The sequence below is a fragment of the Callionymus lyra genome, chromosome 16, assembly GCF_982586985.1.
Source record: "Callionymus lyra chromosome 16, fCalLyr1.hap1.1, whole genome shotgun sequence".
Taxonomy (NCBI): Eukaryota; Metazoa; Chordata; class Actinopteri; order Syngnathiformes; family Callionymidae; genus Callionymus; species Callionymus lyra.
Window position 1 is genome coordinate 2,862,069 of NC_141833.1, and position 27,993 is coordinate 2,890,061.

The window sequence follows — 27,993 nt, forward strand, 5'->3', positions numbered from 1 at the left end:
GGCAGAGAAGTTATCAGAATGGAAATAATCTTGGACCTGTTAGCAGTTGTTGACCCTCCTTTTATCACTTAACCCTTCAAAGGGTCTATGGATGTCGGTGCCTGTGACACTGTTAAATATTTAGACATACGTATGGCCAGCGCGCTTAAGCCAACAATCATGAATTCTTGTCTTTTGTAAGCAAATTATTGGTCTCTGAAAATGAGAAAAATGCTTCATGAAGTTTCTCAACACATAAACTTCATTGAGATGTTTTAATTCTATTTATAACAGACAGTTGAAGACTAAAGAATAGCTTAATTGACAAAGGTTAAGTCCATAAAAAGCCAACCCGAGCAAGGTCGTTAAATGAATGATCTTTTTTTTCAACGTGATGCACATTAGGAAATGTAAATGGCTTGGGCCTCGCTGCCCGTCACCATGTTTCAGGGAGTGATTTTACTTGAGGGCTTAACGTAATCCTGTTGACAGACAGACAGAGGGACAAAGAGTGCCTGGAAAACTCCTTGGCAGCGGTAATAAAACAGGCTTGCGGGTTAGTGTTGACGGAGTAGATTTCAAAGATATCAGATATAAAATAGGAACAAACGGCGGTTACAAAGCCGAAGCATCTCAGTTTACACATGAAAAGATGATGAGTTGTGTCATATATCTGTCAGTCTCAGTATCTAGGTAAGTAGGGAGCGACGGGCGGATTTTATCAGCTGCAGTTTTTCCTTGATGCATGGTAAGTCTGGTCTTGAATGCCTACCAGGCTGTTTGCCTCGGTCAGTGTGTGGTTTGCACCAGGCATTTCACACTGTTATCTTTGTCCTCAAAGACATATTGTGGTCATCTATTCTGTAACCAAGACTCCACCTTCTTCTGGCGACACACCTCAGAATGCCAAAAGATTCCAAAGTGATCTTGCAATTACATGGAAAGATGCATGACCCTCTTAACTGTGTGTCAGCATTGATGAAGTGAATCTCAAGCATGTCACCTGTGACAGCCCTCTGTCTGTGCCGCCTCACACTTGTCGCCTGCTTAATCTCATGGGCTCGTGTTCTTAATTTAGACCAACTGACTTGGTATCTCATGCTGTTTGTGTTTTAACAATGAGTATTCTTTGAACTAAACACAATATGCCAGTCCTGCTACTTAAGCCCTCTGAGTAACTGAGACCCATTCATCACATAACTTCTCCTAAATATCTCTTAAGATGTGATGATTCATTTATTGAGGCCTTCAACATGAACACAAACATAAACAAAGTTAGACCCAATAGAGACCTAAAATATTTAGAAAAAAAAAAATAGATATTCAATTCAATATTCAATTAACCAAGTATTTGTCTCAGTTCAATGTGTCGTCACTGATTCTGCTGCTGACCACATTTTCCAGTGACTTGCTCTAACATATCAGGGACGTCGTCTATTTAAAGATGGAGCCGGGTGCTGTGGCTGCTTGAGAATACCCATGATTAATCATTGTGCACCCGACTCCTATTATGGCCCTGTCGGGACGCCCCATTACTGATAAGACTTACACTGACTTCTATAGGGCACTCAACCCTCATTAACCCCCCACCCCCAACCCCACCCTGCCACACAGCCCTCATCCGTACTCAGACACAATAACATTCCGGGACCCAGTAAGGCTACTCCATATTTGGTGGAGGGGCTTTCTTTATAAAGGGGAGTCACGGTTGAACCCCCCAGCAGGTCACCATTCTATCACAAGGTAAGTTGCAAGGGCAAGCAGTTTTGGATAGATGCTCATCCTCAACAAGTGTACGGATCATAAAGCTGACTTATCATTTGTCTATTTGTATTCCACCAGGACCAGTACGCCTCATTCTCCTTAGATTGGGACTGATAAGGTAAGAGCATCCAATTGACGTTATCCTAAAAACAAGGTTGATTCATTTTTTTTAACATTCTGATGGATTTAAATAAGAATATTTTAAAAGATTATCGCTGTGTGACAGGTTGAAAAATGGGTGACGCTGTAATGAGAGAGTTTGGTCCAGCTGCCCCTTACCTGAGGAAATCAGATCGGGAGCGCCTGGAGGCTCAGACACGGGCGTTTGACATGAAGAAGGAGTGCTTTGTTCCGGACCCGGATGAAGAGTATGTGAAGGCATCCGTCGTCAGCCGTGAGGGTGACAAAGTCACCGCTAAGAATGAGAAAGGAAAGGTCAGTATCCTCAGAGGAAACCTTCCAGATGTCACCGTGTAGCTATTTTGGACCCAAAAGAAACCAGTTAAAGCACTATTATTTATTTAAATATGGTAACCAGTACAACCATCTTGCTTGATAACTAACATCCAGAAATCTCTTCACCCAGACGGTGACGGTGAAGGACTGTGACGTTCACCCTCAGAACCCGCCAAAGTTTGATAAAATCGAAGACATGGCCATGTTCACTTTCCTTCATGAGCCTGCTGTGCTGTTTAACCTCAAAGAGCGTTACGCAGCCTGGATGATCTATGTAAGTGTGCAGCTCTCACACCATTGTCGTTTTCCTTAAAAGCCACAGTTACAACGTGATTCTCTGTCTAGACCTACTCTGGGCTTTTCTGTGTGACTATCAACCCCTACAAGTGGCTGCCAGTCTACAACCAAGAGGTGGTTGTTGCCTACAGAGGAAAGAAGAGGACTGAAGCTCCTCCTCACATCTTCTCCATCTCTGACAACGCCTACCAGTACATGTTAACAGGTATTTCCCTATTCATCACAGAGTGCCAAATGACCATTTCTAGTTATACTATGAACACTCCATACTTGTAAAATGCTATATATTGTAGAATTTTTAAACTTTATATTTGTTTAATTTCCTTTTCAGACAGAGAAAATCAGTCAATTCTCATTACGTGAGTGTCTTTCATACCACATGACTTACCTCTGTTATTAACTCAACCGATAACCTATTCAAAATACTGGTTTTATTGAAAGCATGTTTAATTTAAAATCCACTTAAACCTTAAAAACAATCATTGTTAAAGTTGCCCTTCATTACCTCTTGAGATCCCTATATTTCGGTGTGTTTTTTCTGTACTATATACAAAAGAGAATGTGTCATACGTTTTTATTGTTTTTTCCATTTTTCACTGTATGAATCTAGATTTTCCAGAAATATAATAATTTCTTTCAGTTTCTTTTTCAAAAATTCTGATAGAATTGATTCAGTAGCTTAGACTGTAGAAGTTGAGATTTCAGCCATCGAGTTTCTTACTTTAATGGGTGACACTTAATGTTATAACTATGAGGTAGTGACCTTTAATGGTGGTAAAAGGTAAAAGGCTGTCCTTGTATGAGCATGTGAGTTTCTAAGACTCCCTTTTTCGAAGACCACCATATAGTGAGCATGAAAATGACGACACTGCTTCATGAAGCTTCATTAGCCCATCACTCAAGCGTGCTCTGGGGTGTACTAATACACTTGTTTGGATGAATCATTCACTCTTAAAGTAAATAAATTAATAGTAAATGAATGCCCTTGCTAAATGTTGTTCTCACTGTGCTATTTAGTACATACAAACAGGGTTCTGTGCAACATGCATCTACAAAGTTACACATGCATTTGATATGAGCTAAAAATGGTAAAATGTTTCAAGGTCAAGATTTACTCGACGGCATGCTGCTTGGTTGTTTGAGGTAACTAATTACAAATGTTGCTGGTCTTGTGTGTACATATACTGTGTGTGTGTGTTGCTGAATTACTGCTAAATCCCTTTAGTGGAGAGTCTGGTGCTGGAAAGACTGTCAACACTAAAAGAGTTATTCAGTACTTTGCCAGCATCGCAGCTGGAAGTGGCAAGAAAGACACAGGCTCTGAGAAGAAGGTTTGTCTTAGGTGTGCATTCATATTATCGTTACTTCTCTTGACAATAATGTGCTGACTTTTCTTCTCAGGGCACTTTGGAGGATCAAATCATCCAAGCAAACCCTGCATTAGAAGCCTTCGGTAATGCCAAGACCATCAGGAATGATAATTCATCCAGATTTGTGAGTGTCATTCTTAAAATATCAAATATTTTCAAGCTATCCGATCAGTTGTAAATGCTATTATGATGCTAATACAACTACTCCACAGGGTAAATTCATCCGAATTCACTTTGCTGCCAGTGGAAAGCTGGCTTCGGCCGATATTGAGACATGTGAGTTGAAATTAGACTTCACTGCATATTTTGTGAAATGGACCAGGATATCACAAAGTGAATTTAATGACACTGGTTGACCGCAAGCGCTATCAGTTAGATACACACTACAAATGTTACAAAGCTTATAATATATTATGAATTCTAAATTATACTTATCAAATATTACAAATTCACATGTTCTTTGCAATAATTAAAAACAGTTTAAACAGATAAAAAATAAATAATCTAAAATTACAATATAGTTATTACGAAAATGTGTGTATATTTTTAGATCAGTCCACAGGCTACTCTCTACGGGAACATGTTGGCGACCTCTGGTGTAAACTATTTTAACTGCTTATTGTCTCACAGATTTGCTGGAGAAGTCCCGCGTCACCTTTCAGCTGAAGGCAGAGAGAGATTACCACATCTTTTATCAGATCCTGTCTCAGAAGAAGCCAGAGCTACTGGGTATGCATGAATGCACATCTTACTGACTGATTTAATATCCTAAAAAAAGTTCTACTTTCTTCCTTCCTCTAGAGATGCTGCTCATCACCAACAACCCTTACGACTACGCCTTCATCTCCCAAGGTGAAACAACCGTGGCCTCCATTAATGACTCTGAAGAGCTGATTGCCACTGATGTGAGTTTGGTTCCGATAGATAAATTATTTCTCACGTGAATGACATTCCTTACAAAGTTCACTGAAGAATATCTTGGCTTTAATATTTTTCTACATGTCCAGCAGCTGTTTGCATTATATTTAGCTCTCGCTCTAGACTTGAAACTTTATATAAAATCTGAACTACACACCTGGATTACTTTTAAATGTCATTATGGCTATAAGAATAATCACAATTTTACACTGAAACAAATTGTCTAAAATTCTTAATTGCATTTAGGATGCGTTTGATGTGCTGGGCTTCACTCAAGAAGAGAAAAATGGCATTTACAAGATGACCGGTGCCATCATGCACTATGGTAACATGAGGTTCAAGAATAAGCAGCGTGAGGAGCAGGCTGAGGCTGATGGCACAGAAGGTATTTTGTTAAACCACCTAACCTTTGTTATCCATTAAAATAGTTACATTTTAGGATTGTCTTTAATTCACAGATGCTGACAAAGTCGCATATCTGATGGGCATGAATTCTGCCGATCTCATCAAAGGGCTCTGTCACCCAAGAGTGAAAGTTGGGAACGAGTGGGTCACTAAAGGACAAAATGTTCAGCAGGTAACAGGAAAAGTCAAAGGGGGAGTTATTAAGTAGATTTTCAAAATTAAATTTGAATCACTGTTTCATTGTTTTCTAGGTCTACTATGCTATCGGTGCACTGGCAAAGTCAGTGTATGAAAAGATGTTTCTGTGGATGGTCATTCGCATTAACCAGTCGTTGGACACCAAACAACCTCGCCAGTACTTCATAGGAGTACTGGACATTGCTGGGTTTGAGATCTTTGATGTAAGATGCAATAAAATATTTTCAAATATTTTCGGTATATTTGTACATTAACTTCTTTTACTTTGCAGTTCAACACGTTCGAGCAACTGTGCATCAACTTCACCAATGAAAAACTGCAACAGTTTTTCAACCATCACATGTTTGTGCTGGAGCAGGAAGAGTACAAGAAAGAAGGCATTGAGTGGACTTTCATAGATTTTGGAATGGACCTTCAGGCCTGTATTGACCTGATAGAGAAGGTAAGATTTATTGATGGTGATTTACTGAAGCCATATACATAAGGTAAACATAATCACTGTTCCCTTCAGCCCATGGGTATCATGTCCATCCTTGAAGAGGAGTGCATGTTCCCAAAAGCCAGTGATGCCACGTTTAAAGCGAAGCTCTACGACAATCATCTGGGCAAATCCTCAAACTTCCAGAAGCCACGAATCGTGAAAGGAAAACCAGAGGCTCATTTTGCCCTGATGCACTACGCTGGAACTGTTGACTATAATATCAACAACTGGCTGGTGAAGAACAAGGATCCTCTGAACGAGACAGTTGTTGGACTTTACCAGAAGTCTACAGTAAAACTATTAGGAACCCTCTTTGCTAATTATGCAACTGACGCAGGTGAGCAATTCTTGCTGTTTTTTTTTATTCTAGCAAACAGTGATATTTAATATTTCTATTGTTTTACAGCTGATGGAGGAAAGGCCAAAGGAACCAAGAAGAAGGGCTCATCCTTCCAGACTGTGTCTGCCTTGCACAGGGTCTGTATTCATACCATTTATTTAACTAAGGCTTATCTTGATTTGATCTGTTTGTGTTAACTTTAAACCAAATAAGATTACAATTTTTTTTTTTAGACAAATAACTATCAGTTAAAAAGGTATTTCAATAAATTGAAGATATACATGTTAACGTAACATTTCATTTCTTTTGGGTTTTAATAAATACAGAAGAAACATATTTTGGGAGCATTTGGGTGAAGTGTATAGTATACAAAATATAGTAATGTCAAATACAGGTGTTTGAATTGTGTTTGTCCACAGGAGAATCTAAACAAACTGATGACAAACCTGAGGTCCACTCACCCTCACTTTGTCCGCTGCATCATCCCCAATGAGTCCAAGACTCCTGGGGCCATGGAGAACCCTCTGGTGATGCACCAGCTGCGCTGTAACGGTGTGCTGGAAGGCATCAGGATCTGCAGGAAGGGCTTCCCAAACAGGATCCTCTATGGAGATTTCAAACAGAGGTATTAATTAAGATCAGGTGCAGCATCATAATAAGAAATGGAGAGCAGACATTTGACCTTCTTCTTTCAATATTAAAGATACCGCATCCTGAATCCTGCTGCAATCCCTGATGGTCAGTTCATTGACAGCAAGAAAGGAGCTGAGAAACTCCTTGGTTCTCTGGATATTGACCACAACCAATACAAATTTGGACACACAAAGGTATTTATCATCAGCAATAAAGCATTTGTGAGAAATAAAAAATAACAAAAGTAGAAGGAAAGCAACCTCAATATATGATTATATATATGAATATATTCATCTCAATCTCAAATAAAATTATATTTATATATATATAAAGAGAGAGAGAGAGAGAGAGAGAGAGAGAGAGATTGAGATCAATAGTGAATAATTCTACACCATTTCTAGGTGTTCTTCAAAGCTGGTCTGCTTGGACAACTAGAGGAAATGCGAGATGATCGCTTGTCACTAATTATTACTGGAATCCAGGCAAGATCAAGAGGTCTTCTGGCAAGATTAGAATTCCAGAAGATAACTGAAAGGAGGTAAGAAGAGAAAACTGTTTTTGAGTGTAAATTTATACATTTAAATGCTCTTAATCTTTCTCTTGCACAGGGATTCACTATTGGTGATTCAGTGGAACATCCGGGCATTCATGGGGGTCAAGAATTGGCCCTGGATGAAGCTTTTCTTCAAGATCAAACCTCTTCTGAGATCTGCTGAAGCAGAAAAGGAGATGGCCAATATGAAGGAAGAATTCCTGAAGTTGAAAGAGGCCTATGCAAAGTCTGAAACTCGCAGGAAGGAGCTGGAAGAGAAGATGGTCTCTCTTCTCCAAGAGAAGAATGACCTCCAACTCCAAGTTCAAGCTGTGAGATTTTTAAACATCAACAGTATATACTAGTAATTTTTTCTTATTAAACATGTGAAAAATGTATTGTAACAGGAACAAGATAATCTTGCTGATGCAGATGAGAGATGTGAAGGGTTAATCAAACACAAAATCCAAATGGAAGCAAAGGCTAAAGAATTGTCAGAAAGACTTGAGGACGAAGAGGAGATGAATGCTGAGCTGACTGCCAAGAAGAGGAAGTTGGAGGATGAGTGCTCCGAGCTTAAGAAGGACATTGATGATTTAGAGTTAACTTTGGCAAAAGTAGAGAAAGAAAAACATGCCACTGAGAACAAGGTTTGTCTAACTGCCTTGCTACAAATTTTCTCACAGCACAAACAAATTGTAAGTTAAATACATGCTTTAAATATAGGTAAAGAACCTGGTCGAGGAGATGGCAGCTCTTGATGAAATCATTGCCAAGTTGACCAAAGAGAAGAAGGCTTTGCAGGAAGCTCACCAGCAAACACTAGATGACCTTCAGAGCGAAGAAGACAAAGTCAATTCTCTGACCAAGGCCAAGTCCAAGCTGGAGCAGCAAGTCGATGATGTAAGAAGAAATATATCTGGAAGTCTATCGCAAAAATAAACGTATTTAATGTTTTTTCTCAGCTTGAGGGCTCTCTAGAACAAGAGAAAAAGGTCAGAATGGATCTAGAAAGGGCAAAGAGAAAGCTGGAGGGCGATTTGAAAATGAACCTGGAGAGCCTGATGGACCTGGAGAATGACAAACAGCAACTTGAAGAGCATCTGAAAAAGTAAAGCCCCTCACACAGGACCTTGTTTGAAGGTTGAAGGTAAAACAACATTTGCTCATGAACTCTGTTCTACAGGAAGGACTTTGAGGTTAATCAGCTCAATAATAGGATCGAAGATGAGCTGGTAGCCTCCCTTCAGCTTCAGAAGAAACTGAAGGAACTCCAGGTAGAGTCGTACACTAGCCAGATTACACCAAACATGATTAACTCAACAATTAATACAATTATCTTATTGATACAAAGGCTCGCATTGAAGAGTTGGAGGAAGAGCTGGAGGCAGAGCGAGCTGCTCGAGCTAGAGTGGAGAAGCAGAGAGCTGACTTGGCAAGAGAACTGGAGGAGATCAGTGAGCGACTGGAGGAGGCTGGTGGAGCAACATCTACTCAGATAGAGATGAACAAGAAGAGGGAGGCCGAGTTCCAGAAGCTGCGCAGAGACCTGGAAGAGGCCACTCTGCACCATGAGGCCACTGCTGCAACACTGAGGAAGAAACAAGCCGACAGTGTCGCTGACCTGGGAGAGCAAATTGATAACCTGCAGAGGGTCAAGCAGAAACTGGAGAAGGAGAAGAGTGAGCTGCGACTGGAACTGGACGATGTGGTCTCCAACATGGAACATGTTGTGAAGACGAAGGTTTGTGACAATAGCTGAATACAACTTGTGTTCAACTGAATCAGTTTCTTATGGAATTCTCCATTACAGACTAATCTTGAGAAGACATGCAGAACTATGGAAGATCAGATGAATGAATACAAAACAAAGTATGAAGAAGCTCAACGCTGCATTAATGACTTTAATATGCAAAAAGCAAAGCTTCAGACTGAAAATGGTGAGATGCTCGATCTTATTAAAAAAAGTCATGTTTGCAATGTAGAAACAATCAAAATCAAGTGCTTATTCCCTCTTTGCAATAGGTGAATTCTCAAGACAACTAGAAGATAAGGAGTCTATGGTTTCTCAGCTGACAAGAGGCAAAATGTCCTACACCCAACAGATTGAAGACCTAAGAAGGCAGCTTGAAGAGGAAACCAAGGTAAAATATGTGTCGTTTTTATATGACAGGCTGATCTAAATCAACATGGAATTGTGACGCTCACAGAGATCTTTGTGACTGACAGGCAAAAAGTGCTTTAGCACATGCAGTTCAGTCTTCTCGTCATGACTGTGACCTGCTCAGAGAGCAGTATGAGGAAGAACAGGAAGCCAAAGCTGAACTGCAGCGCGGCATGTCCAAGGCTAACTCTGAGGTGGCTCAGTGGAGGACTAAGTATGAAACTGATGCCATCCAGAGAACTGAGGAACTGGAAGAAGCAAAGTAAGATTATTAGAGAACAGGTAGTCAGACAATTGTGTGAAAAAAACAAAGTATCTTGTCTGGCAGATCAGCTTTTTGTTTGTGTTATGTTCCTATCAAAATGTAAGACGAACAAAAAGTTTGTCTGTGAGATGACTGAGCCACAAGTGAGACAAATAGAATTAAAAAAGAACATTTCAGGGCTTAGATAATTGACCAGAAATAATGTGTTTAGGAAGAAGCTGGCCCAGCGCCTGCAGGACGCAGAGGAGGCAGTTGAAGCAGTCAATGCTAAATGCTCTTCTCTGGAGAAGACCAAACACAGACTTCAGAATGAGATTGAAGATCTCATGGTGGATGTGGAAAGATCTAATGCTGCTGCTGCTGCCCTGGACAAGAAACAAAGAAACTTTGACAAGGTTTTCCTACACAATCTTAAATTTAAATATTAATATTATTATATCTTATATTATTTTCTAAAAACTACATTTATGATGTTTGAGTAATTTCCATGAGGATGACGCAGTTTTGGTCTCAATAGGTCTTATCTGAGTGGAAGCAGAAGTACGAGGAGTCTCAGTGTGAATTGGAAGGCTCTCAAAAGGAGGCCAGGGCCCTGAGTACAGAGCTTTTTAAACTTAAGAACTCATATGAAGAGTCTCTGGACCATCTGGAGACTATGAAGAGAGAGAACAAGAACCTGCAGGGTAAGATGCTGATATGCTTACCACTACATTCCTGTAAAAAACTATAGGAATGTGTTTGATTCAAAACATACATTTTATTATATTAATCATGTCCGTTCAATTTCCACAGAGGAGATCTCAGACATCACTGAGCAACTCGGCGAGAGTGGAAAGAACATCCATGAACTAGAAAAACTAAGGAAACAACTGGAGCAGGAGAAGAGTGAGATCCAGTCAGCCCTTGAGGAAGCAGAAGTATAAAATCCACTCATTGTGTATCTCATCTAGACTCTGAACAGTAGTTTTACACTATATCCTACTCTCTACCAGGCATCTTTGGAGCATGAAGAGGGAAAAATTCTTCGAGCTCAGCTTGAGTTCAACCAAATAAAAGCCGAAATTGAGCGTAAGCTTGCAGAGAAAGACGAGGAGATGGAGCAATGCAAGAGGAACATGCAGAGGACCATAGATACCCTGCAGAGTTCTCTTGAATCCGAAAGTCGCAGCAGGAACGAGGCTCTTCGTTTGAAGAAGAAGATGGAAGGAGATCTGAATGAGATGGAGATCCAGTTAAGCCAAGCTAACAGGCAGGCAGCTGAGGCCCAGAAACAACTGAAATCTGTTCATGCTCATCTGAAGGTAAGTAAGAAAACCAGGGTTGTTTTTATCATTCTGAATGGCAGCTCTCATGTTGCTTTTTTTCTCAATGAAGGATTGCCAAATTCAACTGGATGAGGCTGTCCGAGCTAATGATGATCTGAAGGAGAACATCGCTATCGTAGAGAGACGCAACAACCTGCAACAGGCAGAGTTAGAGGAGCTGAGAGCTGCTCTTGAACAAACTGAAAGAAGTCGCAAACTTGCTGAACAAGAGCTTCTGGATGTTAATGAAAGAGTACAGCTACTGCACTCACAGGTAAAAAAAGGTTTTATTGTTTGTTTATTACTATTATTCCATACAAAATGGTTGTATTTTTAAACTCTCTACTTAACCCCGCGCCCAGAACACTGGTTTGATCAACCAGAAGAAGAAATTAGAGTCTGATGCATCCCAGCTTCAGACTGAGGTTGAAGATGCAATCCAGGAGTGTAGGAATGCAGAGGAGAAGGCCAAAAAGGCCATCACTGATGCTGCCATGATGGCCGAGGAGCTGAAGAAAGAGCAGGACACCAGCTCTCACCTGGAGCGTATGAAGAAGAACATGGAGCAAACCATCAAAGACCTGCAGCACCGTCTTGATGAAGCTGAGCAGATCGCCATGAAGGGAGGGAAGAAGCAGCTTCAGAAGCTGGAGGCCAGGGTAAGACCATTCATAGTTGAGTCAGATATACAAAAAGGTTTAAATATAATTCACTTAATTGATTAAATATTAATTTAAAAATGCTTTTTTAGAAATAAACCATTAAAATGAGCAAACAAAACACTAAACATCCAACCTTTCACAAGAAGTATTTTTGTTTTGCTTTTCCAGGTGAGAGATCTGGAGAATGAAGTGGAATCTGAGCAGAAGAAGAGTGCTGAAGCTGTGAAAGGAATTCGTAAATATGAGCGCCGTATTAAGGAGCTTACATATCAGGTCTTGTAGCCATCACTATTTCCACAGATTTGCAAGTTTTTTTGATGCAATATTGTGAATTAATCTGTTTTGATTTTCATTCAGACCGAAGAAGACCGCAAGAATGTTGTGCGTCTCCAGGATCTTGTTGACAAGCTGCAGCTGAAAGTCAAAGCGTACAAGAGATCTGCTGAGGAGGCTGTAAGTGTGTTTTTCTGTCTGTGAGTGGTTTTAATTGGGAGCATTTCAGAATCCTCCTTATGCCCTACATCCAGGGGTTAATTAATAACTCAGGCCTGAAGTTGGTGGGGGGGTCATCTGTTAACATTTGTCCTTCTCCGAATAAGACTTTTTCTAATCATTGTAGGAAGAGCAAGCCAATACACATTTGAGCAAGTTCCGAAAACTGCAACATGAGTTTGACGAGGCTGAAGAAAGGGCTGATATCGCTGAGTCTCAGGTCAACAAGATGCGTGCCAAGAGCCGGGATGTTGGGGCAAAGGTAAGTACTGACTATTAATAAAGATTTATATAGTCAAATGAATTACGCAATTCATTTTGTAGTCTTTATTTTGGAAAATGTGATTTAGTATGTTAGTAAAAAAAGTATTCTTAGGAGTGTGACAAAAAGGTTATAGTGAGTAAAAAACACAAGTACGTAAACATATCTAATGATACCTAATGACCAGTAGATTAGGCAAAAACGTTTGACTGACTTGTCTGCTCATGCAAAGAGATTAGTGTGCAACTTGAATTACATTTTTTGTCCACACCACTTAATTTTTGTCTGTTCTGTCGTCTTTCTTTCTAACAGAAAGGGCTTGATGAGGAGTGAGACTCACAGATGGCCTTTCCAAGACCCTTGGGATCATATCTTCTTTGATCCCGACCCTGTAGAATAAAGCAACTGTGCATTAAAATAAAGCGTGTCAGTGTGTGTATAAGCCAAGAATCAACAGAATCGAATGCTGTGCATTAATAATTCAAAGACAAAGAAGTCCTAACCTTGGTAACCAAGTTTAATAAAATATGATTAAGTAAAGCTATTCCAATGTAAAAGCAAGCACAGATGTTCCAAACTTAAAATTTTCAAGGTGTATTTTACTTTTATATTTCATTACTTTAATGTAATCCAACTGCATTTTCTTTTCTTGTAGCCTCCAAATGACATCAAAAATCCTCCTCTTTTCTGATTTTAGTTAGTATTAAAAAGTATTAAAATGCACCATTGCTATTGAAATTATCATTAGTTTATAACAATCTAATCTTATTTATGAAACATGTATTTAGTACATACTTATACAAAGTGGTTTGAGACACAGGTTAAAATGAAAGATTAAAGGCAACATCAAATTTTGTTAAACTGCTTATAAATATTGCTTGACAACCCTAAATGGTGCACTGTATATGGCAATGACAGCAGTCTGACCTCCACACTGTCTGTGTTCTTTACACAATCCTCACCTTGGACTTCCTGTCAGCCTTGATGTCACATGGCTCTCTTGGTTCTGCGAAAAGATATCAAAATGATCGGTCACACCCACATTCATTAACACGTGTTTCAATCCTGATTGAGCATGTGAGGACTTTAGGATTCCCCTGGGTCAACAAGAGTATTTCATGCGGTGGACATTTCTATTTTTCCAATCAGGTCTCATCATCAACTGGTTCTAATTTAAGGCTTACATCTCTTTCCTTAAAGAGAAAGAGGGAGTATCGACCAACATTTTAGACATAGCTGTTGAGATCATCCCTTCAAGCTCAACGTTGCAAAAATATACTACTATTGAAGTCAAGACCTATTTGTAGTTCAAATTTCAAGGTCCCCTTAAAAGGGTAAGAGTCAATCATAAAGCGCACACACTTGACTGAGGTGACGTTATTGTCTGGTTCTATATATATACTCACCTGTTGCTTCCCTTCAATCAATCCCTCAGAGTTCTTTTTAATCTTGTCACAACCCTCAAGTGCAGCCCTTCTCAATTAGAAGAACAATCCAGCTAAGAATTTCACAAGGTTATCTTTGTCCCTAAGGCCAAAGTCATGAAGAGACAAAGGGCAGACTGCATATGAATTCCATTACTGACCTTAACAACAGCTGCAATGCTTTGTTATGTCAGTTGTGACCCCCTAAACCTCCAGCATCTTATGACATGACTGTACTTTATTTTAAACACAATGACCATTTTACACTGTGCATTACTAATACTTTCATGGTTTACAGTTTGGATTGCTTTCATGGATTGCGATAGTAGAATTGTTAAATGTTTTTTAATAAAAGATTGAGAGATGAGATGAAAATTGTTCCAACAATGGTTCTAACTCTCCATGTCTTTCACATGACGCAAACTACCTACGTGAAAACTGCAAAAATAAAGAGTAACAGCCGCTGATCATCTTCAAAAAATGTGATACACATATGAATTGAAACAATTTCCACAATATGATGATATAGAGTTAAAAATGTAGTCAGCATTTCCTCAAAGTTGAAAAAGGATGTTCTTTGTTTGTTTCTGTAGAAATAATTAGATTAGATTTACTCTCAACATATCTATTATAGTACCGCTGAGGGTATTCGGTGTGACTGCATACTTTGCCTGTTTAGTTTGTAAAAGTATCATTTTTTCCTTTACTCTTACTATTAATCATGCTCTATATATACATATTTATATTTATATTTCTCTCTCTGTCTCTCTCTCTCTCTCTCTCTCTCTCTCTCTCTATTCAGTATATATATGGAGAGGCCTATAATATATATAAGAAAGAGGCCTTTGAGAAGGAAAACAAGATGCTAATTTATAGAATATAGAATAAGGATCCTCTGAACAAGACATAAATATGTATTTAAACCTTTCGAACTCAAGAGTCTGAAAGGAAGGGGCACAGGCTACATTGAAAGTAAGTTAATATAAATATATTACAGTGGTTAATTAACTGTGGTTTAAAGGTAAATCTGAACAAACTGATGACAAACCTGAGGTCTACTCACCCTCACTCGGTCCACAGCATCATTCCTAATGAGTCCAAGACTCTTGGGGCCATGGAGAACCCTCTGGTGATGCACCAGCTGCGCTGTAATGGTGCGCTGGAAGACATCAGGATCTGCAGGAAGGTCTTCTCGAACAGAATCCTCTACAGAGATTTTAAGCAGAGGTATTCTTTAAAATGAAAACAAAAGTAAAACAACAATTTCCTATTTTCAAAACAAGAAATAGTTTGACAAAAGTTATATATATATATAAATAAATAAAATTTATCTATGATTCGGATGTGCCTTGCTAAGGTAACACTTAAATCCTAGTGCTATCCCAGCAAGACATTTCTTGAAAAAAATAAAGCATCTGAGAAGGTTTTGGGTTCCTTGAGTATAGACAATAACCAGTACAAGTTAGGGCACAACAAAGAAGATTTATTAGTTGTATACATTTTTTTTTATGTTCTAATGCAAAGAGTTTACCATGAACATCAAGTGTGAAGATATTCCAGGTTACAAATTCCAATATTTTAATATCTGCTTGAAGATATGCAAGATGAACTGGAACCAGGCAAGGTCTTGAGGTAAGCTGGCAAGAATGAAATTCCAAAATACTTTAGAACGCAGGTACATACAAGAAAAATGTGTTCCCTTTTGAGAAGACTCAATTAAACTGCCAAAGTAAAAGTAGTAAGCTTGAATAAGCTTTTGTAAAATCTGAACGGCAAACTCCAAGAGAAGAATGGCCTACAGCAAGCCTTTAACGGGAGCAAGACTATCAATGTGATGTTGAAGAAAGGTGTGAACATCTGATAAAGAACAAGATGCAACTGAAAGAAAAAATTATAGATACAGATATAGAGGCATATCAAGAAGAGATGAAAGCAGAACTGAAAAAAAAGAGAACGCTGGAAGATGAGTGCTCCGACATGGATGATTAAGAGTTGCTGAAGAAGTCATTTTGAAGAAGATGGAAGGAGATCTGAATGAGATGGATCCAGTTAAGCCAAGCAAACAGGCAGCTGAGGCCCAGAAACAACTGAAATCGTTCATACTCCTCTGTAGGTATTGTTTTTCTTCTTTCTTGAAATCCACAAGAAAAGTTCAGCAAAATATCTTACTGTAATATAACCAAAAGTCCCAATGTTCAACTTAAGCTTGATGAAGCTGAAGAAAGAGCAGGTATCACAGGGTCACAGGTCAACTAGCTCCGCGCCAAAAGACGCTGTGTGCTTGAGGTAAGTGTACATAGACTGTGTTAATAGGATACTTTTTTTCTGGCAGACCTTCAAAAGTTAACAACAAGTCAAATACAGAAAAAAGTTCACATTAATTTTAGATAGTGAGAATGATTGGGAAATGTTACATTTTTAATTGTTGTAATGCTGCCTTGAAACATTTGTGTAAGGTACCTTTTGCTGGGTAACAAAAGCAACAAAAGCAATCAGCAACTGTAATGTATTCCTGACTTTTCATTGTTGAATAATATTTGACTCTAATCACTTGGTAAATAATTCACAATAAGCTTTCCTCATTAGTCACTCCAACAGCAAAATCGTGCTCCAACAGACAGCCTGTAGAGGGCGACAATCCATATCATAACCCTGGCTATGATGCTTTCCAGTGATAAATTATTTGAATCAAAGTGATAAAACAAACAGTGATAATCTCACAACTACTATAAAACATAATTTTCGCAATTATCAAATTCATACTTAAAATCAATTAAAAAAAACCCAATCAAACAAGACAGACAGTAGTTGGCTTTCAAGATTGACAGTATTTAATTGGGACATGATGTCTGAAAGTATATGTACACTGATCCCTACAGCTGACAGTATTAGATGGTTTACACTTTTAGTTTATATTCATCTTGATTGAAACAGATACAGCATGAATAACGTTGTATTTTGTGTGGAAACCTTAGAAACAATAAAGCCTACAAAAATAAACTGTAGCAACGGAAAAATAGAAAGCCTCCAGCTCAATTCAACCCAAACTAAATATTTATTTGATTTCATTTTTTGGGGTTTCCAAGAAAGAAAATGAAAGATTCCAACCTTCATTTAGAGGTCAGATCTCACAGATCGGCATCTTCTTTTCAATGACAGGCCCTGTCAAACAAAGAGAAGAAAGACATGATCATATCTAAGCTGTGCCACAAATTCATTGAATAGCAACATTTGATTAGAGTACATACAATTATCTCATGCAATCTCTGTGTAGGTCATTTAATATGAGTCCATCATTACCTGCTGCAAGTTGACGAAAATAATGCCTGAATCCAGACCTAGATCCAATGTCTGTTTGAACCTGCAGAAGACGAGAAAATATACTTGTGACTTCCCAATACAGTTTTCAATACAACTGAACTCCCTCTTGGAAGTGACCTTTTCCAATTATGCAGAACAGAAACTAACAATAGCTATACCAGCTCCAGTTTCAAAACTTAAGTGAGTCAAGGTGCCTCACACTTCCCTTGTGTGTCCATATGTTAAGTCAGGGTTAACTTACAAGGTCTTTTGGACAGCTGAGAATGAGACTGTGACTAGAGCGTGTGCCTGGATTAGTCCGAGTGATAAGCGAAGAAGAAGAATTTGAAAATAAAGGCAGGCAGGGTATTGCAGGGGAAGGATGTACTATTGACTAAAAGAAAGCTTTATAGGTAACAAAGTGACAGATATAAAACAATACTTCTTATTATGCTTATCTTAATCATAAAGTGGGTATGTTTACAAGCAAACTAACAATAGAACGACAATAAAGCTTAAAAAATGTAAAGACCTATTATCTGGCCAAGCAGCTAATTCAAGTCACACTTTTTTTCACTTTACAGCACTAAATGCGTCACAAGCGTTCCTATCACCAGGCGCCCAAAGGCAGCCAGGAGGAATTTCACAAGTTATCTTTGTGCTCTACGACAAAGAGAAGAAAACAATGGCTTGTCAACAGCAGCAGGAAAAGGACACTTGGGTCAGAAGCTGTTGGCAGAGCAGCTATGCTAGAATTTCATTCTGCTGTGGTTTGGATGATGGCTTCTCCACACCTGAGTCTGATGACCTGTCATATCTTTGTATATTTATGAGCAATTCAAAATTAAACATTGTTTTTGATATCCCTGTAATGAGGATAGAGAATAAAAGGAGGCAATTGTCCAATCTTGAGTTGGTATGTAGAATAAAAAAAACGAATGGTACCAGTCTTAGGGTTTGGTTCAGTGCTGAGTGATAAGAGATGTCGCAGCTGCGACCTTGGTGTTGTCTTGTGTCCTGACAGCTGCTGCACTTTATTCTCCCCCTTGAAATTTATATTGCACACTATCACTTGATACTATTGTTGAACCCTCTGTGACGACAGTGTAAAAGTAAACAAACAGTAAAGAGAAATCGATTCAACCTAACGTTCGTTATTTTTTATCTGGGATGTGCGTGACATTGATATCCTTATAAAAAATATAACAAAATTAGGATTCATTAATAAAATCAAATAAGACAAAAAAAACTAAAACATTTTATTTTTAAACAAAATATATTTCGCTAGCAGGTATTATATTATTTTTACCCTAGAATACATTCATTTCAAGTTTATATGTTGTTTCCCTTGAAAACAATGCATGTGTAAGAACAATAAAGTAGATGGCTAACTTCTGTGTGACCCAAGCCCCCACCACCTCCCCTTTCCCAGTCTGGTATATTCAATTATTGTCCACAAGGTGAGGGCAACAAATAGCATCAGTGTGCTCAGCCCAATTTGGAAAGGTTTTTTTGTGAGATGCAAACTGGATGCCATATCTCTGATATCCACACCCATATTTGGATTAGTAACAACCTTTATAATGGGAGAAAGCCCGAGGTCAACGACTGGATCCATCATTTCACTTGAGAAAGGTTGATAAATTAAGGTAAGACAATGGAGGGTGATTGCAGAGAAAAATATGGTTTAATATGTTAACATTTATGTGATTGTCTACTTGAATGTTGCATGTTACTCTTTTTTATATAATACATTTTTAAATAATTTTGAGGGCATCTCTCTCTCTCTATTTATCAATCCATCTATTAATTTATCTATCTGATTCTCATTTGTCATTCACTATTATAATATCATTCTAGGCTTCTTATTCATAAACAGTTTTAAAAATGGGTGACGCAGTAATGGCAGAGTTCGGTCCAGCTGCCCCTTTTCTGCGTAAGTCAGACAGAGAGCGCTTGGAAGCCCAAACGCGGGCATTTGACATGAAGAAGGAATGCTTTGTTCCGGACCCTGAGGTTGAATATGTCAAAGCATCCGTTGTCAGCCGAGATGGAGACAAAGTCTCTGTTCAGACTGAGTTTGGAAAGGTAAAAATATAATGTGTTTTGCTCATCTTACTTTTACCACCAGATAATGACAAAATGTTCTTCTTGCAGTCTGTGACGGTGAAGGACTGTGACGTTCACCCTCAGAACCCGCCTAAGTTTGATAAAATCGAAGACATGGCCATGTTCACTTTCCTCCATGAGCCTGCTGTGCTGTTTAACCTCAAAGAGCGTTACGCAGCCTGGATGATCTACGTGAGAAAAAAAAGATTCACTGTTGTAACAATGATTTAATATTTTGTTGAACTAATCTATTCTCTGTCTAGACCTACTCCGGGCTTTTCTGTGTGACTGTCAACCCCTACAAGGGGCTGCCAGTCTACAACCAAGAGGTGGTTGTTGCCTACAGAGGAAAGAAGAGGGCTGAAGCTCCTCCTCACATCTTCTCAATCTCTGACAACGCCTACCAGTACATGCTGGCAGGTATAGTTTCTATTTATTTCTTAAGTAACCGACTATGTATGTTATTCACTCCTATTTTAAAATCATCAATATATATGTTGCTTTGATTGACAGACAGAGAAAACCAATCCATCTTGATCACGTAAGCGAGGACGTCCATCAAATTCTAAAAAACACTGACAAGCCTTTGACTAAAACGTTTTGTCTTCCCCTGCAGTGGAGAATCCGGTGCTGGAAAGACTGTGAACACCAAGCGTGTCATTCAATACTTTGCCAGTATTGCTGCTGTTCCAAGCGGGGGAAAGAAAGATAATGTTGTTGAGAAAAAGGTCTGTTTTACAAATGATTGGAATGAAATCCCATTGACAGACGGAGGTGATGGTTTTAAAAAAAAAACACCTATCTTTTTAGGGTACTCTGGAGGATCAAATCATTCAGGCCAACCCTGCCCTCGAGGCTTTTGGTAACGCTAAAACCATCAGGAACGACAACTCCTCAAGATTTGTAAGTTTTAAGATAATCTTTAACTATAATAAACATAGACTTAAGAGGCCATGCTTTCTTCTAGGGTAAATTCATCAGAATCCACTTTGATAACAGAGGGAAGCTCGCCTCTGCTGATATTGAAACCTGTAAGATGGCATATTTGTACTTGTAATTTGTAATTTTAATGTGGTCCAATATTTAACTTAAAATCTTCCATCAGACCTCCTGGAAAAGTCACGGGTGACCTATCAACTCAAGGCTGAGAGAGATTATCATATATTCTACCAGATATTGTCTCAACAAAAGCCTGAACTACTAGGTATTTACAGGAAATTTGAACTGAATATATGTATTTACATTGAAAACTATTGTGACAATGATTATTATTTGGTTTGTTCAATTCTATTACAGATATGCTGTTGATCACAAACAACCCATATGACTACGCCTTCATCTCCCAAGGAGAGACAACAGTCGCCTCTATCAATGATTCTGAGGAACTGATGGCAACAGATGTGAGTTATTAGAACAACTTCACAAAATGCAAAACGTTCTCACCCAAATATAATGTTTGCTTCTTTGATCCAGGATGCATTTGATGTGCTGGGCTTTACTCAAGAGGAGAAGAACAGCATTTACAAGCTGACTGGTGCCGTTATGCACTATGGTAACATGAAATTCAAGCAAAAACAGCGAGAAGAGCAGGGTGAGGCTGACGGCACAGAGGGTAAGAGTGTTAGAAATACTTCTATTACTACTTTTATATATAAAATGGGAGGAGTTTCTGAAATAAAAAAAATGATGGAGCCACTGTTTGACAATATTTATAAATAATAAAGATATTACACATGTTTTCTGTTACATAGTTGCTGACAAAGTGGCATATCTGATGGGTCTGAACTCCGCCGACCTCATCAAAGGTCTCTGTCACCCAAGAGTGAAAGTAGGAAATGAGTGGGTCACCAAAGGACAAAATGTTGCTCAGGTGAGATCCTTATACATAAGATACTGTGAAAATGATTTAAATCATACTACGTCATGTTTTTTTCTTAAGGTCTACTATGCTATCGGTGCACTGGCAAAGTCAGTGTATGAAAAGATGTTTCTGTGGATGGTCATTCGCATTAACCAGTCGTTGGACACCAAACAACCTCGCCAGTACTTCATAGGAGTACTGGACATTGCTGGGTTTGAAATCTTTGATGTGAGTAATCCAAAAACAATCTAAATACATGTTTTATGCATTGAATTTCACTGAATCATTTCACATCTTCAACGTTCTTATTTTCAGTTCAACACGTTCGAGCAGATGTGCATCAACTTCACCAATGAAAAACTGCAACAGTTTTTCAACCATCACATGTTTGTGCTGGAGCAGGAAGAGTACAAGAAAGAAGGCATTGAGTGGACTTTCATAGATTTTGGAATGGACCTTCAGGCCTGTATTGACCTGATAGAGAAGGTAAGATTTATTGATGGTGATTTACTGAAGCCATATACATAAGGTAAACATAATCACTGTTCCCTTCAGCCCATGGGTATCATGTCCATCCTTGAAGAGGAGTGCATGTTCCCAAAAGCCAGTGATGCCACGTTTAAAGCGAAGCTCTACGACAATCATCTGGGCAAATCCTCAAACTTCCAGAAGCCCAGAGTTGTAAAAGGAAAACCAGAGGCTCATTTCTCGTTGGTTCACTACGCTGGAACTGTTGATTATAATATCAACAACTGGCTGGTGAAGAACAAGGATCCTCTGAATGAGACGGTTGTTGGACTTTTCCAAAAGTCAAACCTTAAACTCCTGTCCATTCTTTTCGCTGGGTATGCAGGATCTGATTCTGGTAAGTTGATATAAACACCAAATTCGTCATGAGAAAATCAACTGAAGTGAATATAATACACTTAGACAGCCAGTTTTCTAATAGATGGATGTTAAAATCTGAAATATGTTTACTTTCTGTTCAAGAGTCTGGAGGAAAGGGCAAAGGTGGAAGCAAGAAGAAAGGTTCCTCCTTCCAAACAGTATCAGCATTACACAGGGTAGGACATTTACTTACTTATCTTTGGATGGATACATAAGACAGAAAAAAGCATGACAATTTAAGGAACTAATTTAATAGATAGGATGGGTGGAAGAAAAGGAACAGATTTGCATTATGTTCATCATTTGTACCTTCAACATTTGCAGGAGAATCTGAACAAACTGATGACAAACCTGAGGTCCACTCACCCTCACTTTGTCCGCTGCATCATCCCCAATGAGTCCAAGACTCCTGGGGCCATGGAGAACCCTCTGGTGATGCACCAGCTGCGCTGTAACGGTGTGCTGGAAGGCATCAGGATCTGCAGGAAGGGCTTCCCAAACAGGATCCTCTACGGAGATTTTAAACAGAGGTTTATAACTTAAATAATATACTTACTAAAATGATAGTTTAAGCTATTTTTATTTTTATTTCGAAAAAGGTACCGCATCTTGAACCCAAACGCCATCCCAGAGGGACAATTTATTGACAACAAGAAAGCTGCCGAGAAATTATTAGGATCTCTGGATATAGATCACACCCAGTACAAGCTAGGACACACCAAGGTCGGTATTTTACAGAGAAATTTCAACAAAATGTTTCAATAAATAATGTTTTTTTCACTTCATTTAAAAGGTGTTCTTCAAAGCTGGGCTGCTTGGAACGCTAGAAGAGATGCGAGACGATAGACTAGCACTGATCATCACAGGCATCCAGGCTCGGTCAAGAGGCCTTCTGGCAAGAATTGAGTTCCAGAAGATTGTTGAAAGAAGGCAAGTTATTGTCCTTAAACAGACATAAATAACTATTCAATAACAGGAATAGGAGGGGTAATATTTAATATGTAAACAAAATTTTATCTACAGGGATGCACTACTTGTGATCCAGTGGAACATCCGTGCATTCATGGGAGTCAAAAATTGGCCCTGGATGAAGATGTACTTCAAGATCAAACCTTTGCTCAAGTCTGCAGAGACTGAAAAGGAAATGGCTAACATGAAGGAAGAATTTACAAAGCTTAAAGAGGCTTTTGCAAAATCAGAAGCCAGAAAGAAGGAGCTGGAGGAAAAGATGGTTACACTTCTCCAAGAGAAGAATGACCTGCAGCTTCAAGTCCAAGCTGTAACTTCACAGACTTTCCTTATGCATCCATTGTGTCAATCAAAATAGAGTAAGGAAGTTAATTTATTTATTTTTGTCTCCCTCAATAGGAACAAGATAATCTTGGTGATGCAGAGGAGAGATGTGAAGGGCTTATAAAAAGCAAAATTCAGCTGGAGGCAAAAATTAAAGAACTTACAGAGAGGCTGGAAGATGAGGAGGAGATGAATGCAGAACTGACTGCGAAAAAAAGGAAGTTGGAGGATGAGTGCTCTGAGCTCAAAAAGGACATTGATGATTTAGAGTTGACTTTGGCAAAGGTTGAAAAGGAAAAACATGCCACTGAGAACAAGGTACATCAAATGAGTGTATATTAAGTTGGCTATGCTTGCTTTAATATATTTTCTCTTACAAAGGTTAAAAACCTGACTGAAGAGATGGCAGCTCTGGAGGAAATCATTGCCAAGCTGACCAAAGAAAAGAAGGCTTTGCAGGAAGCTCACCAGCAAACACTAGATGACCTTCAGAGTGAAGAAGACAAAGTCAACACTCTGACCAAAGCCAAGACAAAGCTGGAGCAGCAAGTCGATGATGTACATTTTTTATCTGAACTAATTAAACATGTAACAAATCACACATAACTATTAATTAAGTTGTTGTTTTCCTAGCTGGAAGGATCTCTTGAACAAGAGAAAAAGGTGAGGATGGATCTTGAAAGGGCAAAGAGAAAGCTAGAAGGAGACCTGAAACTGTCTCACGAAAGCGTGATGGACCTAGAGAATGACAAGCAGCAACTGGAGGAGAAGCTGAAGAAGTAATTTTAAATAAAAATCATTTTACAAACAATGAATTGCACTGCTCAAACATGTGTATTCATCAACAGGAAAGATTTTGAAATGAGCCAACTAAATGGTAAAATAGAAGACGAACAAGTCATGAGTGCTCAGCTCCAGAAAAAGTTGAAGGAGTTGCAGGTAATACTCCATGATAAACACAAGTGAAAAGTAAGATTCTGGGAGAAAATTAAGTGTGTTTTGATGCAGGCTCGCATTGAAGAGTTGGAGGAAGAGCTGGAGGCAGAACGAGCTGCTCGAGCTAGAGTGGAGAAGCAGAGAGCTGACTTGGCAAGAGAACTGGAGGAGATCAGTGAGCGACTGGAGGAGGCTGGTGGAGCAACTTCTGCTCAGATAGAGATGAACAAGAAGAGGGAGGCTGAGTTCCAGAAGCTGCGCAGAGACCTGGAAGAGGCCACTCTGCACCATGAGGCCACTGCTGCAACACTGAGGAAGAAACAAGCCGACAGTGTCGCTGACCTGGGAGAGCAAATTGATAACCTGCAGAGGGTCAAGCAGAAACTGGAGAAGGAGAAGAGTGAGCTGCGACTGGAACTGGACGATGTGGTCTCCAACATGGAACATGTTGTGAAGTCCAAGGTAAGTTAATCAATCCAACTTTCACCAAATGCCAAGTTGGAATGAGAACTGTCTTCTCCTCAGAATAATTGGGAGAAAATGTGTCGTACTCTGGAGGACCAGATGAATGAATACAAAACAAAAGCTGAAGAAGGACAGCGCATCATCAATGACTTCTCCATGCAGAAGGCCAAACTGCAAACTGAAAACGGTGTGATTATGTCACTGTTTCAGTTAAAATGATCACATGACTTATATTCTTTTGACTCTCAATCTCAGGTGAGCTAACTAGGCAGGTGGAGGAGAAAAACTCTTTGGTTTCTCAACTAACCAGAGGAAAGCAATCATACACTCAACAAATCGAAGATATTAAACGTCAACTAGAGGAAGAAGTTAAGGTGGGTCCTGCTAATGTTTACATAAAGAGCAACACAGATAGATATGTTTTAAGAAAATCTCTAATTTTAGGCCAAGAATGCTTTAGCACATGCAGTTCAGTCTTCTCGTCATGACTGTGACCTGCTCAGAGAGCAGTATGAGGAAGAACAGGAAGCCAAAGCTGAACTGCAGCGCGGCATGTCCAAGGCTAACTCTGAGGTGGCTCAGTGGAGGACTAAGTATGAAACTGATGCCATCCAGAGAACTGAGGAACTGGAGGAGGCCAAGTAAGTTACAATGATAACATAATTGATTCGAGTAAATTAATTAATTTTTTCTCTAATAAAAATGATTTGATCATTACAGAAAGAAGCTGGCTCAGCGTCTGCAGGACGCCGAGGAGGCAGTTGAAGCAGTTAATGCCAAAAGCTCCTCTCTGGAGAAGACCAAACACAGACTGCAGAATGAGATTGAAGATCTCATGGTGGATGTGGAAAGGTCTAATGCTGCTGCTGCTGCCCTGGACAAGAAACAAAGAAACTTTGACAAGGTTTGAACAGTACATCAAAAATGTTGCTGCATGAAAATGAGGACCTGTATATACTGTATATCTAAAGCAACAAGATATATCTGTCAGGTTTTGTCAGAATGGAAACAAAAGTATGAGGAGTCCCAGACAGAATTGGAAGGGTCCCAGAAGGAAGCAAGATGCCTGAGTACAGAGCTTTTTAAACTTAAAAACTCTTACGAAGAATCCATCGACCACTTGGAAACATTGAAACGGGAAAATAAAAATTTACAAGGTGAAGCAGTATTTTAATATATTATTGTATAATTATCCAGGGATTGTCCATTCATTTTATTTTGGTGTTTTTAGGGGAAATATCTGACCTCACTGAACAAATCAGTGAGGGTGGAAAGAGCATCCATGAGCTGGAGAAGATCCGGAAACAGTTGGAGCAAGAGAAAACAGAGATTCAAACAGCGCTGGAGGAGGCTGAGGTGCAACTTATCAAATTTGTATATATTTACAACTATAATATATAAACCTTTAATTCAAGGCCACTTTGGAGCATGAAGAAGGAAAGATTCTAAGAGCGCAACTTGAATTCAACCAAGTTAAGGCAGACATGGAGCGAAAAATTGCAGAGAAGGATGAAGAAATGGAGCAGTCAAAGAGGAATCAACAGAGGGTCATAGATACCCTGCAGAGCTCTCTGGATGCAGAGACCCGTAGCAGGAACGAGGCTCTTCGTTTGAAGAAGAAGATGGAAGGAGATCTGAATGAGATGGAGATCCAGTTAAGCCAAGCTAACAGGCAGGCAGCTGAGGCCCAGAAACAACTGAAATCTGTTCATGCTCATCTGAAGGTATACATTTAATAATTTGTAAAAGTAACACCAACAATAAAAGGATAAAACATAGTTAACATTTAACTGACTTTTTTTTAGGATTCCCAGCTTCAACTAGATGAGTCCATCCGGGCTAATGATGATCTGAAGGAGAACTTTGCCATGGTTGACAGACGCAACAACCTGCTTCAAGCTGAGGTTGAGGAGCTTCGGTCAGCTCTTGAGCAAAATGAGAGAGGTCGCAAACTTGCAGAGCAAGAGCTGCTGGATGTTAGCGAGAGAGTGCAGCTACTGCATTCACAGGTAATAACTATGAGCGGAATAATATATATATGATGAGGAATATAGATAATCAGTAGGATTAACAAAATTAAATAAATAAAAACTCTTTTGTAAATATTTCACCAGAACACCAGCCTTTTGAATCAAAAGAAGAAATTAGAGGCGGATGTATCCCAGCTTCAGAGTGAGGTGGAAGATGCAGTTCAGGAGTGTAGGAATGCAGAGGAGAAGGCCAAAAAGGCCATCACTGATGCTGCCATGATGGCCGAGGAGCTGAAGAAAGAGCAGGACACCAGCTCTCACCTGGAGCGTATGAAGAAGAACATGGAGCAAACCATCAAAGACCTGCAGCACCGTCTTGATGAAGCTGAGCAGATCGCCATGAAGGGAGGGAAGAAGCAGATCCAGAAGCTGGAGGCCAGGGTAAGAGTCAAAACATGTGAATTGACACAGTAATTGTGTAACATACGGTTTTAATTCCTCGTCTGATAGATCAAAGAATTGGAAAATGAATTTGAGGGTGAACAAAGGAAGTCAATTGATGCTGTGAAGGGGATGAGAAAATATGAAAGAAGAATTAAGGAGTTGACCTACCAGGTACTGAAGTTAATGAAACACCAAACGACTGAGTTAAACAAATGTTTTTTTCCCTAAATAGACAGAAGAGGATCGGAAGAACATTGCCCGCCTTCAAGATCTAGTTGACAAACTCCAGCTGAAAGTCAAATCCTATAAGAGATCTTCTGAGGAAGCTGTAAGTTTTCCATCATGGAATATCACAGATATTGACAATTCTTCATCTCTCAAAAACCTTAAAACCAACAGTGACACTACAGAATCACGTTCTTACAGGCAATACATCAACCAACAGTGATTTTGTTTTACAGGAGGAACATTCTAACAACAACCTGACCAAGTTCCGTAAGATCCAACATGAGCTGGATGAAGCTGAAGAGCGAGCAGACATTGCTGAGTCACAGGTCAACAAGCTGCGTGCCAAGAGTCGTGACATTGTGTCAAAGGTTGGTGATTTTTTTTTTTATTCTTCAATCATCCTTCAATCATTTTATTGAATGTCTCTCTTGTTCCAGAAAGGACATGATGAGGAGTAAAGCTCACCGCATCATATGTTTGGTTCTGAGGCACTCTGAATGTTGTTGCCTCCCTAAGTGTGTTCTTAGTAGAATAAAGTTCCTGCATCCCATGT

At 39.3% G+C, this 27,993-nt stretch overlaps 2 protein-coding genes and 1 long non-coding RNA gene across 3 annotated transcripts; 2 read left to right on the forward strand and 1 right to left on the reverse strand.

The window, feature by feature from the left end:
* The first annotated feature begins 1,691 nt into the window (after positions 1-1,691).
* Positions 1,692-12,941, forward strand: LOC148063233 (myosin-7-like). The gene is made up of 39 exons (XM_087811900.1): positions 1,692-1,722; positions 1,822-1,861; positions 1,970-2,178; positions 2,330-2,473; positions 2,545-2,701; positions 2,828-2,855; positions 3,722-3,827; positions 3,898-3,990; positions 4,079-4,142; positions 4,497-4,595; positions 4,668-4,771; positions 5,031-5,169; positions 5,243-5,361; positions 5,441-5,590; positions 5,659-5,829; positions 5,899-6,205; positions 6,275-6,345; positions 6,628-6,833; positions 6,912-7,035; positions 7,243-7,379; positions 7,450-7,705; positions 7,781-8,023; positions 8,100-8,276; positions 8,339-8,484; positions 8,560-8,650; positions 8,728-9,117; positions 9,187-9,313; positions 9,399-9,517; positions 9,603-9,799; positions 10,014-10,197; positions 10,320-10,485; positions 10,595-10,719; positions 10,795-11,103; positions 11,177-11,380; positions 11,469-11,765; positions 11,937-12,041; positions 12,126-12,221; positions 12,388-12,522; positions 12,835-12,941. The coding sequence occupies exons 3-39, from the start codon at positions 1,978-1,980 to the stop codon at positions 12,853-12,855; spliced, it is 5,808 nt and encodes a 1,935-aa protein (XP_087668026.1). The 5' UTR covers positions 1,692-1,722; positions 1,822-1,861; positions 1,970-1,977; the 3' UTR covers positions 12,856-12,941.
* Positions 12,773-17,343, reverse strand: LOC148063234 (uncharacterized). The gene is made up of 5 exons (XR_015713583.1): positions 17,247-17,343; positions 17,055-17,108; positions 15,010-15,152; positions 13,485-13,528; positions 12,773-12,911 (listed from the first exon to the last, which is right to left on the reverse strand). It is a non-coding gene; the product is annotated as an uncharacterized LOC148063234 (long non-coding RNA).
* A 1,508-nt stretch (positions 17,344-18,851) lies between these two features.
* Positions 18,852-27,990, forward strand: LOC148063235 (myosin-7-like). Its single transcript, XM_087811898.1, has 38 exons — positions 18,852-18,895; positions 19,107-19,334; positions 19,404-19,547; positions 19,619-19,775; positions 19,869-19,896; positions 19,972-20,083; positions 20,166-20,258; positions 20,323-20,386; positions 20,461-20,559; positions 20,652-20,755; positions 20,829-20,967; positions 21,107-21,225; positions 21,295-21,444; positions 21,532-21,702; positions 21,772-22,081; positions 22,207-22,280; positions 22,429-22,634; positions 22,704-22,827; positions 22,898-23,034; positions 23,128-23,383; positions 23,473-23,715; positions 23,779-23,955; positions 24,031-24,176; positions 24,246-24,336; positions 24,406-24,795; positions 24,859-24,985; positions 25,054-25,172; positions 25,243-25,439; positions 25,519-25,702; positions 25,790-25,955; positions 26,030-26,154; positions 26,214-26,522; positions 26,604-26,807; positions 26,913-27,209; positions 27,279-27,383; positions 27,445-27,540; positions 27,674-27,808; positions 27,878-27,990. Exons 2-38 carry the CDS (start codon positions 19,134-19,136, stop codon positions 27,896-27,898), a joined length of 5,820 nt encoding a protein of 1,939 aa, XP_087668024.1. The 5' UTR covers positions 18,852-18,895; positions 19,107-19,133; the 3' UTR covers positions 27,899-27,990.
* Positions 27,991-27,993: the final 3 nt, after the last annotated feature.